Below are 19,068 nucleotides of genomic sequence, written 5' to 3' on the forward strand. Positions count from 1 at the left end.
CTCTCTCATTCCTTCCAAACTTGTCCATGCACACTTCCACATTTGTCCAGAACTCTTCTCTCACTCTGCTTGCACGATCTTGCATACACACACACATTCGCCCACATTTGTATTCCAACTTTCAATCTTACCCACACAATCCTTGACCCAACTGATCCGTACTATCTTATGCTCTTCTTCCATCTTTTAGTCACAACTATACATACTCCCTCTTTTGCCCTCTCATTTTCACCTACTCCTGCACATATACCCCATCCATACTCCCATTCTCTCACACTCTCACCTCTCCATTTAGTTTCAGTTATTCCTCATACATCAACTTTCGCACCTTCAAGCACCTGGACAATCTTACTTTCTTTCACCTCATCATTCGCTCCCCTTACATTCCATGATACGATTACCATGTCCTTTGTCCGGTCCTTGGTCGATATATATATATATATATATATATATATATATATATATATATAGATAGATAGATAGATACATAGATAGATAGATAGATAAATAGATATAAATATATAGATACAATATATATATATATATATATATATATATATACCTAGGCTGCTTCCCCCAAGGAAAGGGAGGTAGCCGAGACAGGACGACACATTCTTCATTTACTCATCCATTCAAACACATTCATTCGCATCTTAGCCCCAAAGGGGAAAACGGACAGATCCTCACCGCATCACACCGCACAAGGGTCAACTGCGCAATGCAATCAGTGACATCCGCAGCAGGGCCCGACAGCAGAACTGGTTTACCCCTGCCACATCATAACAGACCCATCCCCTTACCCGCACCTGACCTGACTAGCTCATCAGACCAAATGCGGGAGAATATCCCCTCAGGGCTGCGTCATCACTTATTCATTCACAATTTCTCTCCATTTATTTCTGTCACGCACAGCCACTCTTCCTTGCTCAACAGACATCCCTCTCGCATCCAGCGCTCTCTTCACACTGTCCATCCATCCTATTCGTGGTCTCCCTCTCAGCCTTACACCTCTCACATCAGATCTAGTTATCTTTTTCACCAATCGTTCATTATCCATTCTCTCCATATGCCCAAACCATTGCAACACCCTCTGCTCAACTCTACCAGCCATCTCCCGAACAACTCCAGTTCTCCTTCGCACTTCATCATTTCGCACTCGATCCATACGCGTCACTCCACACATACTCCTCAGACATCTCATCTCCATTACATTCAAACTTTTCCTCTCTGCTACACCCACATTCCATGTTTCAGCCCCATATAATGCAGTCAGTACCACAACACCCTCATACAGCCTTCTCTTTACATCCATTCTAAGCGAACGACATTTAAACACTTTTTTCATTCCTCCCAGCACCTTTCCTACTTCATTTATTCTAAACTTCACTTCTGCATCTATTCTTCCATTCATTCATATATATATATATATATATATATATATAATATAATATATATATATATATATATATATATATAATATAATATATTTCTATATAATATATATATATATATATATATATATATATATATATATATATATATATATATGGAGCCGCAGTGGTAAAGTGTGTGTTTTTGTACACTGAAGAACGAGGGTTCGCTCCCTGCCAGGGTAATAAACTTTGGGAGCATTCTTCTGACCACGTACTGGTTTGGCAGACATAAGATGTGCTCCGGATGAACCAGTGTCACATACTATAAAGTAAGCTTGCACCCAGTCGGCTTGCGCGGGCCGATTACACTTGGTTCAAACTACAAACACATCCAAAGCCACTCCAACACTACGATTACACTTACAAGCACTTCTCACCCTACGTACAATGTCTACCAGACAGCCTATGCCACTTGGTAGAGATACATTGGCTGCATCGTCCCCACTTCGGTCGGGATAGGCCGGTCCTGCAGTGGACACTCAAACGGATGATGATATATCTATATATATATATATATATATATATATATATATATATATATATATATATATATCTAGAGAGAGAGAGAGAGAGAGAGAGAGAGAGAGATGTATCTATCTATCCATATCCGTCTGTCTCCGCATCTATACTGTATCTATCTGTCTATCAATCTCTATCAGTCTATCTATCTATTTATCTATCAATATATATATATATATATATATATATATATATATATATATATATATATATATATATATATATATATATATATATATATATATTGTATTTGGACAAACTGATGGACTTTACAAATAGCTCATTAAAATTCATCAGTACTGTAGCAACATAAATACCGTTCTGATTTCTAACAGACTATTCTGTGCTTCTTTAAAGGAGTACAAATTACTTCTTAGAAATTCTTCACTTCATCTATTATTTCTTCGTTAATCCAGACAATATTTTCAATATTGTTCGCATTTTTTCTTTTGACCTCGAAGCGGTATGTCCTGAGGCGTGCACCGAGCAGTACGACCCCGTGTGTGGCAGCGACGGCGTGACCTACAGCAACATCTGCTTTCTGATTATTGCTCAGTGCCAAGACCCATCCATCGTACTCGTCTACCGTGGGAAGTGTGACCGTAAGAAATTTTTCTCATTTCTTAACGTATTGTTTTTTACTTGGGAATTATGGTGACACCAGGTAATATCCTCTCGTATATTGGTAATGAAAAATGTCAATAATAGGGAGGTATAAGTAGCATACAAGATAATATAAACGTTTAATATACAATGTGTGCTGTCACGGAAAAAGCAGCACGAAGTCTCCCACGACAACAATACAGGCAGTGAGGAGGCAGCCTAAGGGTAAGGATATGGGTCGCATACTGAGTGGTTTTGTAGAATTCATAATACATCTCTTCACAATACACCTTAAACCTTAATATCGATTTGTACGTTAGTGATGGATATGGCCATATAAATAGCAAACAAGAGAATGGTAAGCTGTGTTCTGGAAAATAAATCGCTAAGGAAAAGATGCTGCAAAACTTCGAACGTTACACAGAATTCGGCTGCCCGACACAATATGCTGTATTCACTTCATCCCCCATCTCCATATAATGGACGTCGCAACAATATAAACAATCAACGGATGAGGGTGGTTAGAATATCAAGCAGTTTTTTTTTTTTTTTCCTTTTTAACTGGTGCTGGAGCGTGTGCCTTCATGCAGTGGTACAGATATAGGCGGACATGTGCGCTGCCCAGTTATACACAAGTCCCTCAGTTCCTTACCAATACCCCCAAAATTTAATGGTGGGCTGCTGCATAAAGGTAACCAGCCTGTAGTTCACTGGGTACTTGTTTCAGGTGAATACGACTACGCCAGTAACAATGTAGCATCTCCGTAGTGTCATGGGATCAGTGCAGGGACTGCTTTACTATCCCATTTGCGACTTTAAAAGGCGGTAAAGTGCTGTGATAAGCCTGCAAGAGGTTGAAAAGAGGATGGATTGTATGAGAGATGGACGCGAGACTGTGTAGATATGATTTGGAGCAGATGGCGGAGGTGGAAGGTGTGAGAAACGTGTGCAGCACTGAGGTGGTGTGTGGGATTAGAGAACGTAAGAGATGAAAACAGTAGCGTGGTGGAATGAGTGGGAGAAACATGTGTGTAGCACTGACGTGGTGTGTGGGGTTAGGAGAGGTAAAAGATGATAGAAACACCGTAGTGGAATGAGAAGGTGAAACGAACTGCCAAAGGAAAGAAGGTAATTTTAAGACCCCATAGAAAGATGATGAAAATTAATGTGGATGTGTGGAAATGGAAGATAAAATTGTATGCCGGGAAGAGGAAATATTTGATGAGAACATGAAAGAGCCTGAAGGATAAAAACAAAGGATACTTGTGAAAAGAACGAGAACGATCAGAGGGAGAGCGTATTTAGAGGGGCTCTTATGTATATACAACGATTATAGTGCGGATGGCAGTGCTCCTAAAACCATCTACACAATATCGAAGCAGTAGAAAGTCATGAAATCGCATCCCTACGCTTTTATATTTTATTTTATTTTTGGCATAATTTTTTTTACTGTATGGTTTAATAATATTTACACATATCATGACAGTTTTCGGGTGCACTTATGGTGCACCATAGTGACACGTACTGGAGTTAAAAAAAAATGGGATTATAATTATTTTTGCCTGAACCGACCTTGTTCAGAAAGTCTGTGGCACTTTGTCATTCCTGTATCTTAATATGATTTAGTAAGTATTTTTCGTTCTTGTTTCGCTGTTTTTTGAAGCACATAATTATGTAGGATGCACCGAAAGTTTTTGTAAGTTATTCAACTTAAGATCATCACAGTAGTTAAAGGATTAATGAAGGTTCTGAGTTACCCGCTCTTCCTTGCAAACTCTATCTTGAGCTAAATAAAATGACCTTGAGAAGTAAGAATACATATTACTCACCATATTACTCACCATACTACTCACCAACTCTTGCTTATGTGAATAAAATATCCCCAAGTCTTCAGGTCTTTGCGTTGATGAGTAATGACGTGAGGAAAAGAACTTATTTTCAGCACGAAAGCAGGACGTGTTCGTGAGTCTGCCTGTGGTTCCAAGTACGGCTTTGCTGTCAACGTCTTTGCTGTCAACTTGCTCTCAACGGAGTGTGGCTTTGCTCTCAATGTGCTAATATGTAAACTAGACACTGTTGGATCAAAGGCATGCCTTATGGCACTATCACTGAGCCCTTTTCTAGTTTCCTTGGAAAGAGGCTTGACAGGGGTGGATGATGCAGTTGGCTACAGGTGGCGCAGATGGAAGCCGACAAATAGGAACCGTAAGACATCGTTGTACACCTGACAAAAGCACAGGGCAGACTGAGACTCGCCTGTGTAATATGGAGGGATTCCCTCCCTACCCTTTGGTGCCGAGATGAAATGGCGACCTGTACAAATGGTGGCAGTAAGACACTTGCGTGTATAGCAGCTACCTGGCGGCCATGTAGCACCCCGATTGTGACGTATATAGACATTATCTAGCGATTAGAGGTTAGGCAACACATTATTTTTTCGTAAGCTTTCCAGTGAAGTGCATAGATCTGTTGTTCTTTATAAGTCTCACAGATAATCCAGCTTTGTTATTGTACCTTCTCTCCAGATTACATCTATCTATCTATCTATCTATTGCCAGACGCCTTAATCCCTTATGGGGTGGCCACAAACAAATCGCCTCCACGTTACCCTGCCCCTGCCATTTCACTGCCCTGCTCCCAACTCACACTCCCCTCTCATATACCTCTCCACTCCATCCCTTCATCTCATTCTTGGCCTCCCCCTCCCTCTCTCCCCCTCCACCTCACACACATACACTCTTCTCATCAGTCTCTCACTCTTGGTCTAGTGTCTGACATTTTTTTTCCACACTGGAGCATGTCTCTAACTACTGTACACAATATATTATTCATATTTAGAGAACATGTGTTGGTGTGTTGAGATAAGAATCGAAATGCCACTTTAGTGTAAGTGTGGTGTGGGAATAAAATGAGAGCTAGACCTGCGAAACTCAGCACTTATCAGGCGTAAACATGAGGGTTAGGGAAGGCGATAGAGAAATATGAATTGTATACAGTGGGGCACCAATTTTCGCGCCTAATTGGGTCCAAAAATAATGCGCGAAAGTGGAATTAGCGAAAGTTGGGGCATTGTCTTTATGGCAAAAAGGCTAATTGGTTCCCGGTTATCCTAAAGTAACATCAGATTTTCATTTTCACTTGCAATACAGTACATCAAATCACTATTGTACATTGCATTGTGAGATACAAACAATAAAAACTGTACAGTACACATTATATGAGGAGAAACATACCACAGAGACCAGGTTGAGGTGTTTAATGGATGTTGGGGGTAAGTATCCGAGGCGCGTGGCGGGCTTATTTAGCCACGCCAGACGTATTGGCGCCACCTCTTGCTGCCTCGCTACCACTCTCTCTCTCTGCCTCCTCAGATGCAACTAGATGCAACACTTCCACTCTGTGCTGAATTACCCTTTGTGCTAGGTTCTCTTGAACAAATCCATCGAAATCTTCATCCAGGTTAAGCTCCTCTATGGCCTTGGCCTTGGCCTTTCCTCCCGACTTTGAATGTCCCGGCCACTTTTTATCACCACCACTGCCTCCTGGCCCTCCCCCCACACCACCAGGCTCTACCCCCACACCACCAGGCCCTTTCCCCACACTACCAGGTATAGTAGAGGCCATTGAACCGTGAGAATCCAACACAATGGAGCTAGCACGCTCGTACACAATGGCGGGAATGGGTGGACAGAGTGTTGACATGACGTCATTCAAGATGGCGGTGGGTTGCGGGCGGGTGGTGCAGGAAATTCAAAGTTCAAAATATTGTCCCAAACCCAAAATTTGTGCGCGAAAATCGATTTTTTTCAAGCGAAAGTGGAAGTTAGGGAATATTTGGTGCATGCCGCGAAAGTGGATTCCGCGAATCCTGCTGTAGTGAAAGTTGGTGCACTACTGTATATGTTTAAAGTCTTGGGGAAACATTTACCCTGTTGGTATATTATAATGTAATCAATGCTACTTTATTGAGATGTATAATGTGCATGGTAGAGTTGTAACTTACTTCTGCTCTTGTATAAATCCCAGAAGGTCTGAGCATTGGCATGTCTATTTAATGCTGATCTGACCACGCACAGTGGGAAGCAGGCCAGATGTGAGGCAGAATGCACTTATCATTTAGACGAGAGGGACGTATAACTCTGAGTTCTCTCTGTGTCGCAGTTGTATCGTTCTGTGGCCAATAAAGAGAGATAAATCTGCTCAGTTTTCTGTCACCTGCAGATGCTGCCTATCATTTTTTCAACAGGATATACACCGATTCCCACCATCTCCTGTGTGTGAGAAAGGCATTGGTGGAGAGTGTCAGCTGGAACTGACTTCAACCAGGCGGAACATTACATCTTGATAACCTGCTTGGAACAGTGCAGTCACATCTAAGCTGATATATAATAATGGTGTTCTGTGCTGGGATACGAAAAGGTGCTAAAGGGATTTGTGCAGTGAAACCCCTTGCAACTGCTCGTGATCCTACAGATGAAACAGAAAATCTTACTTTCACTCATGCAACAGGACTGATTGCGAAAGTCAGTAAGTGGAGCAGATAATATATCGGAGTAGTGAATCTCGGTCTCTCTCATTATCCTGCCAGTGCGAGATATCTCTACCTTCAGGTGCGAACTGGCAACTTTCTCGCACTGGTATGTGTGCGAGATCTCGGCGAGACTCACCGAGGCCAGTGCAGTGAAGAGTGGTATCGTCTAGACACATCTGGCAACTCTGGGCTGCGGAGGCTGGAGTGAGGCAGGGCGAGTGTGTGTGTAGAGCGTGTGGCTGTGTGTTGGATGGTGTCTCGCAGTCAGTCACCTTCGGACCATCGTGGGTAGAATATCGTCGTGTGGTTGGAGAAGAAACCTTGGAGGAGTGTGTGGACTTGCAGTACGAATCTACCGGGAACTTCAGCATCATCTGACACCTAGGTAGTGTACATGGACAGTGAACCACAGACATACACTTTTTAAGCAGCACATGTTAGTTAGGTAGTGTGTGTAAAAATAAAGGTTTCTCAGTTTCCCCTAATAGATACGTTTTCTGTGTACCTTGTCTGTCCCATTCTCTAGTGCTAAAAGCCATAACTAATCTACTTGTGTCAGTTAAACTTCCTGTGACTGGGAAGGGAATATATTCTGACAAGGTTAAATGGATACAGTGAAGAAGTGGGGATGAAAATTAAGGGGAGATTCAGATAAACCCACCACGAAAGAAGGAGAGTCTAGTGAATTAGGCTCAGAATTTTGTGAGTGGATTGAAACATTGGATAAGAATATCCAAGCTCTACATGAGGGACATCTCGGGGTTGAAGATAGTCAGGGCACTTCTGAGGAACTGGACAGTGAGGACTTACACACTTTACATTTGCATTCTGGTCGTTCTTATTCAACAGTCCCTGAATGTTCAGTTACCTCCAAAATGGCCACTTGTCTCACTGAAGAAGGCACACTTAGTACAGTAGAGACTGTGGACATTAAACAGGCGACAACAGCACCCTTGGTTACTCAGATTCAAGGTCCACTAATCACTGATATTAATGTAACCGCTCACATACCCACTTATGCCTCAGGCATGTTCAGTACACCCTTAACCATTGGACAGCAAGGACAAGGCCATTTATTTGCTAATGTTCCTTATGCTAATCCATGGGGCATGAGTACTAACAGTAATGACATGCAAACCCTGCAAACCCAGGATCTTTATGTTAATCTATGGGGCACGAATACTAATAGTATTGGCATGCAAACCAAGGATCTTTGTGCTAATCTATGGGGCATGAATACTAACAATATTGGTATGCAAACCCAGGATCTTTGTGCTAATCCATGGGGCATGAATACTAACAGTATTGGCATGCAAACCCAGGATCTTTGTTCTCATCCATGGGGCATGAATACTAACAGTATTGGCATGCAAACCCAGGATCCTTGTGCTAATCCATGGGGCATAAATACTAACAGTATTGGCATGCAAACTCAGGTGAATTTTCCTCCTGCATGGCATGAACCTAATATGGCAACCACTTATCTTAACCAGGCCAAGGCTAAAAAGCCAAAGGTACAAAGATGGTGTGTTATCCAAGGGCGGTGTCCTCATTCTACGGACTATTGCCCAATTGTTCTCGCCAATCGGGAAAAACTGGGCAACCAAGCTAGTTCGGGGGAAGCTCAGAGGCACACACAGAAGTAGCACTAAGGATATTACAATCAGCCGATGCATGTATGGCAGCTATTAAAAAGGGAGATTTTTTTGGTGATTCCTTGGATTATAGGGAAAGACCAGTTGTCTTTGATAGTGGACACCGGGGCATGTGCAAACATTATATCTAGTAAAGCGCTGGAGAGGCTCAAGCATTTGATGCCTCAACCAATTGGACGTCGTCAGCACCTGATGTCATTTTGACAGGTGTGACAAGAAGTAAAATGAAGATCGTAAGCCAGGTACCTTTGACACTGAGGGCAGATAAACGATCTCCTGTGTTACGTGCTACATTTTATGTGGTTTAGGATTTCCCTCTGCCAGCTGATGGGTTATTGGGCTTTGAATCCATGGAGGGGTATAACGTGATTATACACCCTCAGAGACATTCTATTTCCTTTAATGGCCTTTGTAGGCCTTAATCCCTCAGCAACACAAGCTGGAACTGGCATCCAATCAGGACCCGTTCAACCAGTTGTGACCCCGACAAGTGAAATGTCAAGGGAGTCCCCGGACGCACACGAAACGGAGGGTATGGACTGGAAGAAAGTCAGGGCTATAGTGAGTGGGAATCACCACTTACCCAGTCGAACTGTCTGCAAAATTCCTGTCTGAGTACCTGATGTGTCAGTGGGAACTGAAGTGGCATGCTTAATGGAGACCGTAAAACATAAGGCATTGTCGCTTGAGTCCACCCTGAGCAGTGTCAGGCAAGACAAGATGACGCCCCTCTTCATCACAAATATGAGTGGTGGAGCAGTTAAGCTCAGAGATGGCTGTTATATAGGCGACCTGATGTACTATGGTGCCCCTGTAAAGGAAGTCAACGACGTACCGGTGATCTCTCCCGTAGTCACATCACAAACATTGACTCAGTCGTAACCTAAATGTCTTGGGAGACGAAAGCTGCTAGAACAATATGTGAAGGTAACAGATAATGTTTCCCATAAAAGAATTCTCCGACGTAGTGGCACTTCCAGGAGAACCGCTGGGTAGGATGGACAAGGTGAAGCATCATATTGGTTTGTGCCCTGGTATAAATCCAATATATGTGCCTGCATACCGTCTACCACACAGCCAAAGGAGAGCAGTGGAAGAGGAAGTTGAAAAGATGCTTCATGATGAAGTCATTCAGCCTTCTTCCTCACCTTGGAATGCACCACTATTTCTGGTGCCTAAAAAGGACTGTGGTGTGCCACCTGTTGTGGATTTTCGGCAAGTGAATAAGGTAACCATACTGGATCGTTACCCGATTCCGCATCTCAGAGACTTACTGCAGTTCTTGGGTAAAGGATATACCGTGTTCACCTGCTTGGATCTAGCGTCAGGGTATTGGCAGGTGAAGCTGACCGAAGAGTCACGTCCCATCACTGCCTTTAGCACTCACTGTGGGCACTTTGAATTTCTTCAGATGCCTTTTGGAATGAGTAATGCTCCTTTGACATTTCAGAGGATGATAAACCAGTTGTTTGGTGACATGATTGGGCAGGACGTCCTGGCATATCTAGATGACTTAATAATTGTGAGCAAAGACATGGACACTCATTTTAGTAAGTTAAAACGAGTGTTGGAAACCTTAAGATCAGCGGGTCTGAAAATCAGGCTATTGAAGTGCGACTTTCTAAAGTCAAATGTTAGATTTCTAGGGCACTTAGTTGATGGCGATGGCATCAAGGCTCTTCCAGATAAAGTTACAGCCATGGTAAATTTCCCTACACCCAAGTCCAAGGATGACGTTCGCTCATTTCTAGGGCTCACTGGTCTTTACAGGAGCTTTGTCCAAAATTATGCTGCTATCGCATCACCATTGATGACTCTACTTAAGAAGGATGCTGCATGGCAAAGGGGACCATCGGAAGAGAAAAGCTTCAACGACCTCAAGAAAGCCATGACAGAGGCACCTGTGATGGCGTTTCCTGATTATACTCAACCTTTTTACCTGTGCACAGATGCCTCAGGTTTGGGACTGGGAGCGGTGTTACAGCAAAAGGATAAGGAAAGCAAACGCACACCATTGCATATGCCAGTAGGACACTAAGACCCCCAGAAAAGAATTATTCAGCGACACATTTGGAGACATTAGCTGTCATGTGGGTGTTAGGACATTTCCAGGATATCATCTTCAGCTACTGGATAATTGTTTTAACTGACCATGCACCTATATGCGACTTCTTTAATGGGAAGAACTTGCACGGTAAGGTCGCGCATTGGTTCAGCAAGGTAATGGAGTTTGACCCAGAGGTCAGATATTTACCAGGCCGACAAAATGTCATTGCCGAAGCGCTGAGTAGAAACATTGCTGCTACCATATCTGAGGATATCCCGCTTTCTGGGTATTCCCGGGACACGGTAAAAACAGAACAACGTAAGGATACGATGTGGTCTCAAGTCATCTATGCGTTGGAGTCTGGCGACGAGTCTTGTCTACCTGAACTTTCGGTACCGATGACTCACTTTCATCTTCAACGGGGTCTTTTGTATAAGAACCCCCTAGGGAAGAAGACCTTGTATCAGTTGGTTGTTCCTGCTACACTACAGCAAGCTGTGTTACAGATGGTTCATGACATACCTCAAGCGGGTCATCCTGGACACGACAGATGCATATGTGAGGCAAGAAAGAAATATTATTGGCTGACCATGAGGAAGGACATAGACGCCCACGTTAGTCAATGTGTCAAGTGCGCAGAAATGCGAGGAACGATGGGACCTCGGACTCCCATTTTGGAGTATCCCCAATCAGAAAAACTGTGAGATACAGTCTCCATTGATCTCTTAGTGTTGCCAAAGAGTCATCAAGGCTCAAGCTATGTATTGGTGGCATTGGACCATTTTTTGCGATTTCTTGTTTTAGCACCTATACAGACGAAAACTGCAGAGAAGGTGGTGTAGGCTTTTGTAACCTTAGTGATATGTCAATACTTTACACCCAAGGTATTGCTCAGTGATAATGGCAACGAATTTCGTAACCAAGTGTTACAGGAAATCTGTCATACGTATGGGGTAAGGCAAGTCTCTATTACGCCTTACAGTCCCAAGAGCAATGGCCTTGCAGAGAGGACAAGCAGGAAAATACTGGAAGTCTTGAGACCAGCGATCAACTCATTGGAGGATAATTGGCAAGACTGGTTACCATACGTGGCGGCGGCTATCAACTCCTCAGATAATTCGTCAACTGGGAAGTCTCCTCATTACATCCTCTATGGGGAAGAGAAAGTGTTACCCTACGATTTGCTAGCTGGACCTCCTACGCCAGTGTATAATCAAGAGGATTATAACAAAGTTCAGCTTGCAAAGTTCCAACGCATACATAGTGAAGTACGAAAAAGATTCAAAGCCTCAAGAGCGGAGATAATGGCGAAACAACACAAAGGTAGTCAAGAAAAGACGTTGTTGGAGATAGGCCAGAAGGTTATGATCCATAACCCTGAGAGAACTTCCAGGCTCAGACCTAAGTTCTGTGGACCATACACCATTGTGGAACGAGTGCGTGGACATACTTATAGAATGAGGGATGATGCTAATGGAACTCAGGAGATAGTACATGCTGACAGGATCAAACCAGTAAGTCAAGAGCTAGGCCTAACTAACCAATCATCTGATGTGTTGTCCCCTCTGTCTTCATCGCAGTCTATGTTATCGTCCGTACCTGTCCCTAACCAAGAGTATCACAGCAAGCTATGACCTGACAGCAAGAGCGATTAAGGGAGTATCTTCTCTTGCAGAAAATGTGGTGGCTCTGGCTTGTACTCCTCTCGCATTGCTTGGAGTGAACAACGTTGGACACAGACACGACTGCGTTGATGCCAGGAGTACTGAAGAGCCCACTTGGAGAAGTCGTGGTGGTAGAGGATGCAGTATGCATCTAATATCCAATGGAAGGATATCTCTGAGCTCCAAATACTGTTAAAGAGGTCTCCAAGGGGTTGCTTCACCTCAAACAGCAAGTGTTGCAAATAGTGAAGTCATTTAACCTGTACCCACAGTTGACGACCTCGGATAGTGAAGCTTTAGTACAAACCTTCCATGGTATAACCGAGCATCAGACTGGACACATAGACAGGCTCACAGACAGGCTCACAAAATTGCATGTCGCTTTACCTAATGCAAATTCTGATCTTTCCCAGCATGTCCGTGCACATACTAAGAGAGGACTTGTGGATATTCTAGGTATCCTGTCCGAAAAGCTCTTTGGTACAGCACTAGACAAGGAAGTAGTGCAATTGGGCAAGCAAATGCATGATTTGGCATTGGCGCCTAAGGCAAATGACAGGCTAATCGTACACACATATGAACAGTTAGGTGAGTTCACTAACAAAGATAACGAGATAATTAAGACTACCAACCATCTCGCAGGAGTTGTGAACAACATCCAAACCAACCTACTAACGCTGACTAATTTAGTGTTAATCGCTGAGTACTTACATCCTCTCGATGGGTCGACCACTGCTTTGGAGTCACATGCAGCCAACATGATGGACGGCTTAATCGATGCAAGTTTGAAGAGTGTTAATGCTTTATTGCTTCCTACTCACATTTTAATCAAAGGTCTTGACGTAGCTATGGTGAAGCATGGATTTACGCCACATTCTGGTATGAGTCAACTGGAATATTATTACCAATTGTTAGAGGCCCATTTGACCCATGATGGCATCTTGATATTGGTACCTATGAGGAATGCTGTAACATAACATGCATGGCGATTCATTCCTTTCCCTTTTACTACTACTAACAATACACTTGTCATTCTGAATGAGGGACCAGAGGTGCTAGTTGTGTCGGACGACAAAGGGTATATAGCAGAAATGACTGGATGAATTTGAGAAGTGTAAGGCCTCATTTCTTGATCTCCATGTATGTCCTGCTTTCCATTTTGTCTTCATTCCGTCAGGGGTAGAGGAGTGTAAGATAGCCTTGTTGGACACAAACACTTCCTCAGCACTGCAGCATTGCACTTTCCAACCCATTCAATTGAAGTCAGTTTCCATGCTCATGTACATGTGAAACAATACTTCTTCTTTCCTGAGACAGAGGACACAACACTCACATGTGCCTCACAAAACCAGTTCCTTACGGTAAAGGGTTACTATGTTGCACCCGACTTTTGTGAGTTGCACAGTAAAGAGATAGCAGTTCTACCTAACAAGCACCATCTAGCCTTGTCGGTGAACTTCTCGTCCCAGTTACGACCCTTTTTACCTTCATTCAGTGTTTCTACCTTGAATGTGAATAGGCTGTCTCATGTGCTCAAGAGAATACAATTCCTCTCCCACCTGAACAAGACTGATTTAGAACCATATGTACTGTCTTATCTCCCTTCAAACCTTTCTCCTTCCTCTTTTGGTCCTGGCGTTGGTCTTCTGCTTATTGTGGTCTTGTCCTGTGTTTGTGTTTGTGGCTACTATCTAAGAGGCCGAATGAGAAACCCACTAAAACCACGGGTCTGTACCCAGGGATCGCAAGTGGACTTGTCTGAATAGTTAGCTACCCTACACATTGGTTAGGCTGCACGGTAGTTAGGACAACAGTGTCGACGGGGACATCGAACAGGTGTGGCCCAGCAATGTTCTAGTGGCTGACATTTTTTTCCACATTGGAGCATGTCTATCGCTATTGTACACATTATATTATTCATATTTAGAGAAAATGTGTTGTAGTGTTGAGTTAAGAATCCAAATGCCACTTTAGTGTAAGTGTGGAGTGGGAATAAAATGAGTGCTAGACCTGCGAAAGTCAGCACTTCTCCAGCATAAACATGAGGGTAAGGGAAGGCAATAGAGAAATATGAATTGTATATATGTTTAAAGTCTTGGGGAAACATTTACCCTGTTGGTATATTATAATGTAATCAGTGCTACTGTATTGAGGTGTAAAATGTGCATGGTGGAGTTGTAACTTACTTCTACTCTTGTATAAATCCCAGAATGCCTGAGGATTGGCACCTCAATTTTATCCTGATCTGACCACGCCCAATGGGGAGCAGGGCAGATGTGAGGCAGAACACACATCATTCAAATGAGAGGGACGTATTACACTGAGTTCTCTCTGTGTCACAGTTGTATCTTTCTTTGGCCAATAAAGATAAATCTGCTCAATTTTCTGTCACCTGCACACGCTACCTACTATTCCTATGTCTTTCTCACACACAGGAGATGGTGGGAATCTACACTGATTCCCACCATCTCCTGTGTGTGAAAAAGACATCGGTGGAGAGTGTCAGCTGGAAGGAACTTCGACCAGATGGAACATTACATCGTGATAGCCTGCTTGGAACAGTGCGCTCACGTCTAAGCTGATATATAATATTGGTGATCAGCTGTGGGGTTCCAACAAGCTGATACACTCTCCATCTTCTCCACATGGCCAAACCACCTCAGTGTGTTTCTCCTAACGCTTCCTATCACATCCACATGCACACCACAACGCTCCATTACATCATCATTTGTCAGTCTGTCTCTCCATGTGACTCCACAGGCTCCTTTCAGATAACTCATTTCCACTGCTCTCACTCTTGACTTGTGTCCCTCAACAATGTCCAAGCTTCCCTTCCATACGTTAGTGTTTGGTATCACAATACTGTCATGTATTAAATTTTTCACTTCCATGCTCACTTCCCTGTTTCTTACCACTGCTTTCTAGGAACCAGGAAGCTTTCTTCCTTGTTGTACCCCTTCAAGCACTTCACCCTCCAAACTTTCATCCTTACTAATCGCACTACCCAAGTACTTAAACATACTCACATTTTCCGTTTCTTCATCATCCAACCTCACTGTACATTCACTGACTTCATTTCTCTCGAAGACCATAACTTTATTTTTCCCTACATTCTCTTTTAGATTCCGTTTCTTACTCTCCCAAACTCATCAACCAAGCCTTGCAGTTCCCCTTCGTCTTCTCTTAACAACACAGTATCATCTGCAAACAACAGTACAAGGAGTTTCCAAACGTTCCCTCTCTCACTAGGGCCACTCCAACATCCACTGCCCTAACTAGTATATCTTTTATAACCTCATCCATGTACAGATTGAGCAATCATGCAAACGTGACACATCCCTGTTTCAACCCAACCTTCAAAGAGAAAAATTCACTCAGTTTACCATCCACGTACACTGTAGCCTTAGTACCCTCATACATACTCTTCACAGCATTCAACAACTTCCCATCTACTCATTTTATTATTAATTCTTTCCACAATCCTTGTCTCTCCACCCTGGCATATGCTTTCTCCAAATCCATGATGGCTGCATACAACTTCTTTCTCTTTTCTAGAAACTTTTCCACTAAAGATATAAGAATGACTATCTAAACTACACAACCTCGTCCTTCCTGAAGCCTCCCTGCTCTTCTCCAACTAATTCCTCTGTTATTTCCCTAATGCTGTCAATAAGTACCCTACCATATACTTCTCCTATTACATTAAGAAGACAAATGCCCCTATGATTACCACACACTTCTTATTCCCCTTTCCCTTTGTACGAGGGAATAATTATACCAGATTTCCAATCCTCCGGGACTCTACCTTCCTCCCAGGCCAATCTGCACATCTTCCACATCCATTCTACTACTATCTCTCCCCAATGTTTCAGTATTTCACCACCCATTCCATCAATTCCTGGGGATTTCCCATTTTGAGTTTCTTCATTGCTTCCACAACTTCCATCCTACTGATTTCTTCCTGTCTTCTCACCTGCCTCCTTCTCCCAGCCATTCCCCAGCCACATATACATGCATTACTTTCATTCTCTATGTTCAGCAATTCCTTAACCCATAACCACCGGCTGACGTGTATAACCATCACAATTTGGGGCGCAGAGGAATGCCGGTTGACGTGTATAGCCGCAAGTGTCTTCCCACCACCCTTTGAACTTTAACTTATCCTTACTTATTGACGGGACCACCTGGAGACGTGGGGATACTTTCCTTTGAAAGAGGAAGAGTGGATGATTCTTATGTATTTTTAATTTTTTCTCTAGCTCTTATAATTTGGCAGATATTATGGTTTGAAGTAAGGGTATTATTTCCGTCATGGATATCCCCCATAGCGAGGAGCATGCAACATCGAAAAAAACCCGGCGTGTAGGGGTTAAAATGATCTCTCCATTTGCTCACTTTTCTCCCTTCTTCACTAGTAAACTAACATTTTTATTTTTCACTCCCCTACTAACTTCACTGCCACCCTGTGTAACTCTCTTTACCTCTTTCCAGAACATTTTCTTACAGTCCCTCCACTTTACAGTCAAGTTCCTTCCAAATTCCACATCCACTCTCTTCTTTCTCTCTTACTAATCTTTTCACCTCTCTCTTCCTTTCTACATATAACTCTCTCTTCCATCTCTCAATTTCTTCCATGCCCCTATTTCTCATCCATTCATTATATTCCTTCTTCTTTTGTAGCACAGCCTGTCTCACCTCTTCATTCCACGATGCTGATTCTTCCACCCCCTTTCGTCTTCTCTTCACCCCACACACCACCTCATATGCTGCACATATTTCTTCTGTGAATATCTTGCACACATCTTCCACGTCCCCCATCTGCTCCAGTTCATATTTACCCAATCGTTCATCCCCTTCCCTCTTATATTCTGTCTTTTTCTCATCCTCTTGTAACCTTTCCATTCTCCGTGCATCTACTCCTTCCTCCCATCCTTCCCCTCTTCTATTTCTCCATTTTACTTGGAATTTGATGGTGGTCAGAAAGTCCACTCCCCCAACCTCTATATGTTTTTGCATCCATTACTCATCTTCTCATCCGTTCATCCACATGCACATAATCAATCATTGCCTTCCTTTCATTCAGTTCACCACCCACCCTTCTTATCACTCTCAGTGTATACCTGTGGATCATTTTGTGCCTGAAGAGGGTATTGGCTATCACCAACCTACTCCCGGCACAAATGTCCACTAAAGCACTGCCATTCTTATTTATCTCAGTAGGCACACCCCACTCACCAACTACTCCATCCACCTTCACATTTCCTACTTTACCATTCATTCCTGATTACATGTGTAAGAATATCCCTCGTTTTTGCCACTTTTCAGCATTAACTTGACATACTTGATTGTGTATCTGATAATGTTCTCACTTGCTGGCATTATGAGCTCTCTCGAACATTTTTTTTTTGGGGGGGGGATATTTATTATTATTTTGTTGAACTTTGGAAGTCAATCCATTAGCATCTATTACTTTTTTTTTTTTAATAGCAGAACAGAGGAAGGAAAACAAATGAATAAAAAAATAATCCATACACCAGATTACTGGTGTCCTCCATTCATAAAATATCTGTAACAGTTGGACTTGAACAGCTGTAGGTTGAAGTTTGGAGGGAAACAACTCTGGGAAAGCGAGTTCCAGAGAGATGCAGTTCGGGGAATGAAAGAATTCTAATAGGCAGAAGTTTTGCAATATGGCTGAGTGACATTCCAGTCATGAGCGCTATCAGATGCCCGTGTAGCACGAGCGAAGGCATGGAGAGGTGGAACAAAGGACACTACTTCGTCTGAGCATTTCCCATGAAAATATCTGTAAAGTAATGGAAGGGAGGCAACATTCCTTCTTACTTGTAGAAGAGGTAGTACATTTATAATAGCAGGGTTATTAATAATTGCAGCAGCTTTGTTCTGAATTTTCTATAGTTGTTTTAACCTGTCACGTCCCGAGCTATTTCGCACCTTCAACACCCTCCAATCCCGAGGTATTTTCATTTTTTTTTTTTTTTTTTTTGGCTAAAACCTCCACTTTTGGTGAGAAACATCGAAAATTCATAGAGAAATCACTCACCTGAGGTTAAAAATACTCGATCCAGGTAGCAGTACCTCCTTTCCTTACTGGGTTTTCTAACAGGCTGGCATCAAAGAAAACAAGTTCTATGGGAGGGTAACCATTTCACACCACTCATAAACGGTATCTATTTATTTACTTGGTACGAATTTATATGTAGTATGAGAGTATATTGGTTTTCAAACAGTAATATAGGCATTATAAGCATTGTTTCACTCACTAACTCATCACCATACCTGACCCTTTTTTGCCACATTACCTGATCATCATTTCTGACTTATTTCTTCCTCTAATGCTATGTAAACTTTGTCTTCAACATTGTCATCGATTGGGGAATCACTCTGGCCCTGAATGTCTTTATTGGCCAGGTCACTGGTAACAGGTGAATTGTCGAGACAATGGCATGCGGGAGGGGGGAGGTTATGCAGTGTAAGGCATTGTCCCTGCTTGGCATCTTGTAGAGGAATAGATGAAGGTGTCCCGTGTATAAGTACGAAAAATCACACACGGAAATTGAAAATTGTGCAAATTATGAACCTTGCAATTGCACGA

At 42.8% G+C, this 19,068-nt stretch overlaps 1 protein-coding gene across 2 annotated transcripts in view; it reads left to right on the forward strand.

The window, feature by feature from the left end:
- LOC145403013 (uncharacterized) overlaps positions 1-19,068 on the forward strand; it is a 763,478-nt gene that overhangs the window by 82,206 nt on the left and 662,204 nt on the right. For both annotated transcript variants that reach the window (XR_013897919.1, XM_080274842.1), the window contains exon 5: positions 2,414-2,554. Coding sequence is in view for 1 of the 2 variants with exons in the window: in XM_080274842.1 (XP_080130968.1) it covers positions 2,414-2,554 (141 nt within the window). In the remaining variant the exon portion in view is untranslated. The remainder of the gene's footprint in view (positions 1-2,413; positions 2,555-19,068) is intronic.

This window comes from Coenobita brevimanus, chromosome 60 (genome assembly GCF_032717465.1).
Source record: "Coenobita brevimanus isolate Jiangsu-jjx chromosome 60, ASM3271746v2, whole genome shotgun sequence".
In the NCBI taxonomy this organism is placed as follows: domain Eukaryota; kingdom Metazoa; phylum Arthropoda; class Malacostraca; order Decapoda; family Coenobitidae; genus Coenobita; species Coenobita brevimanus.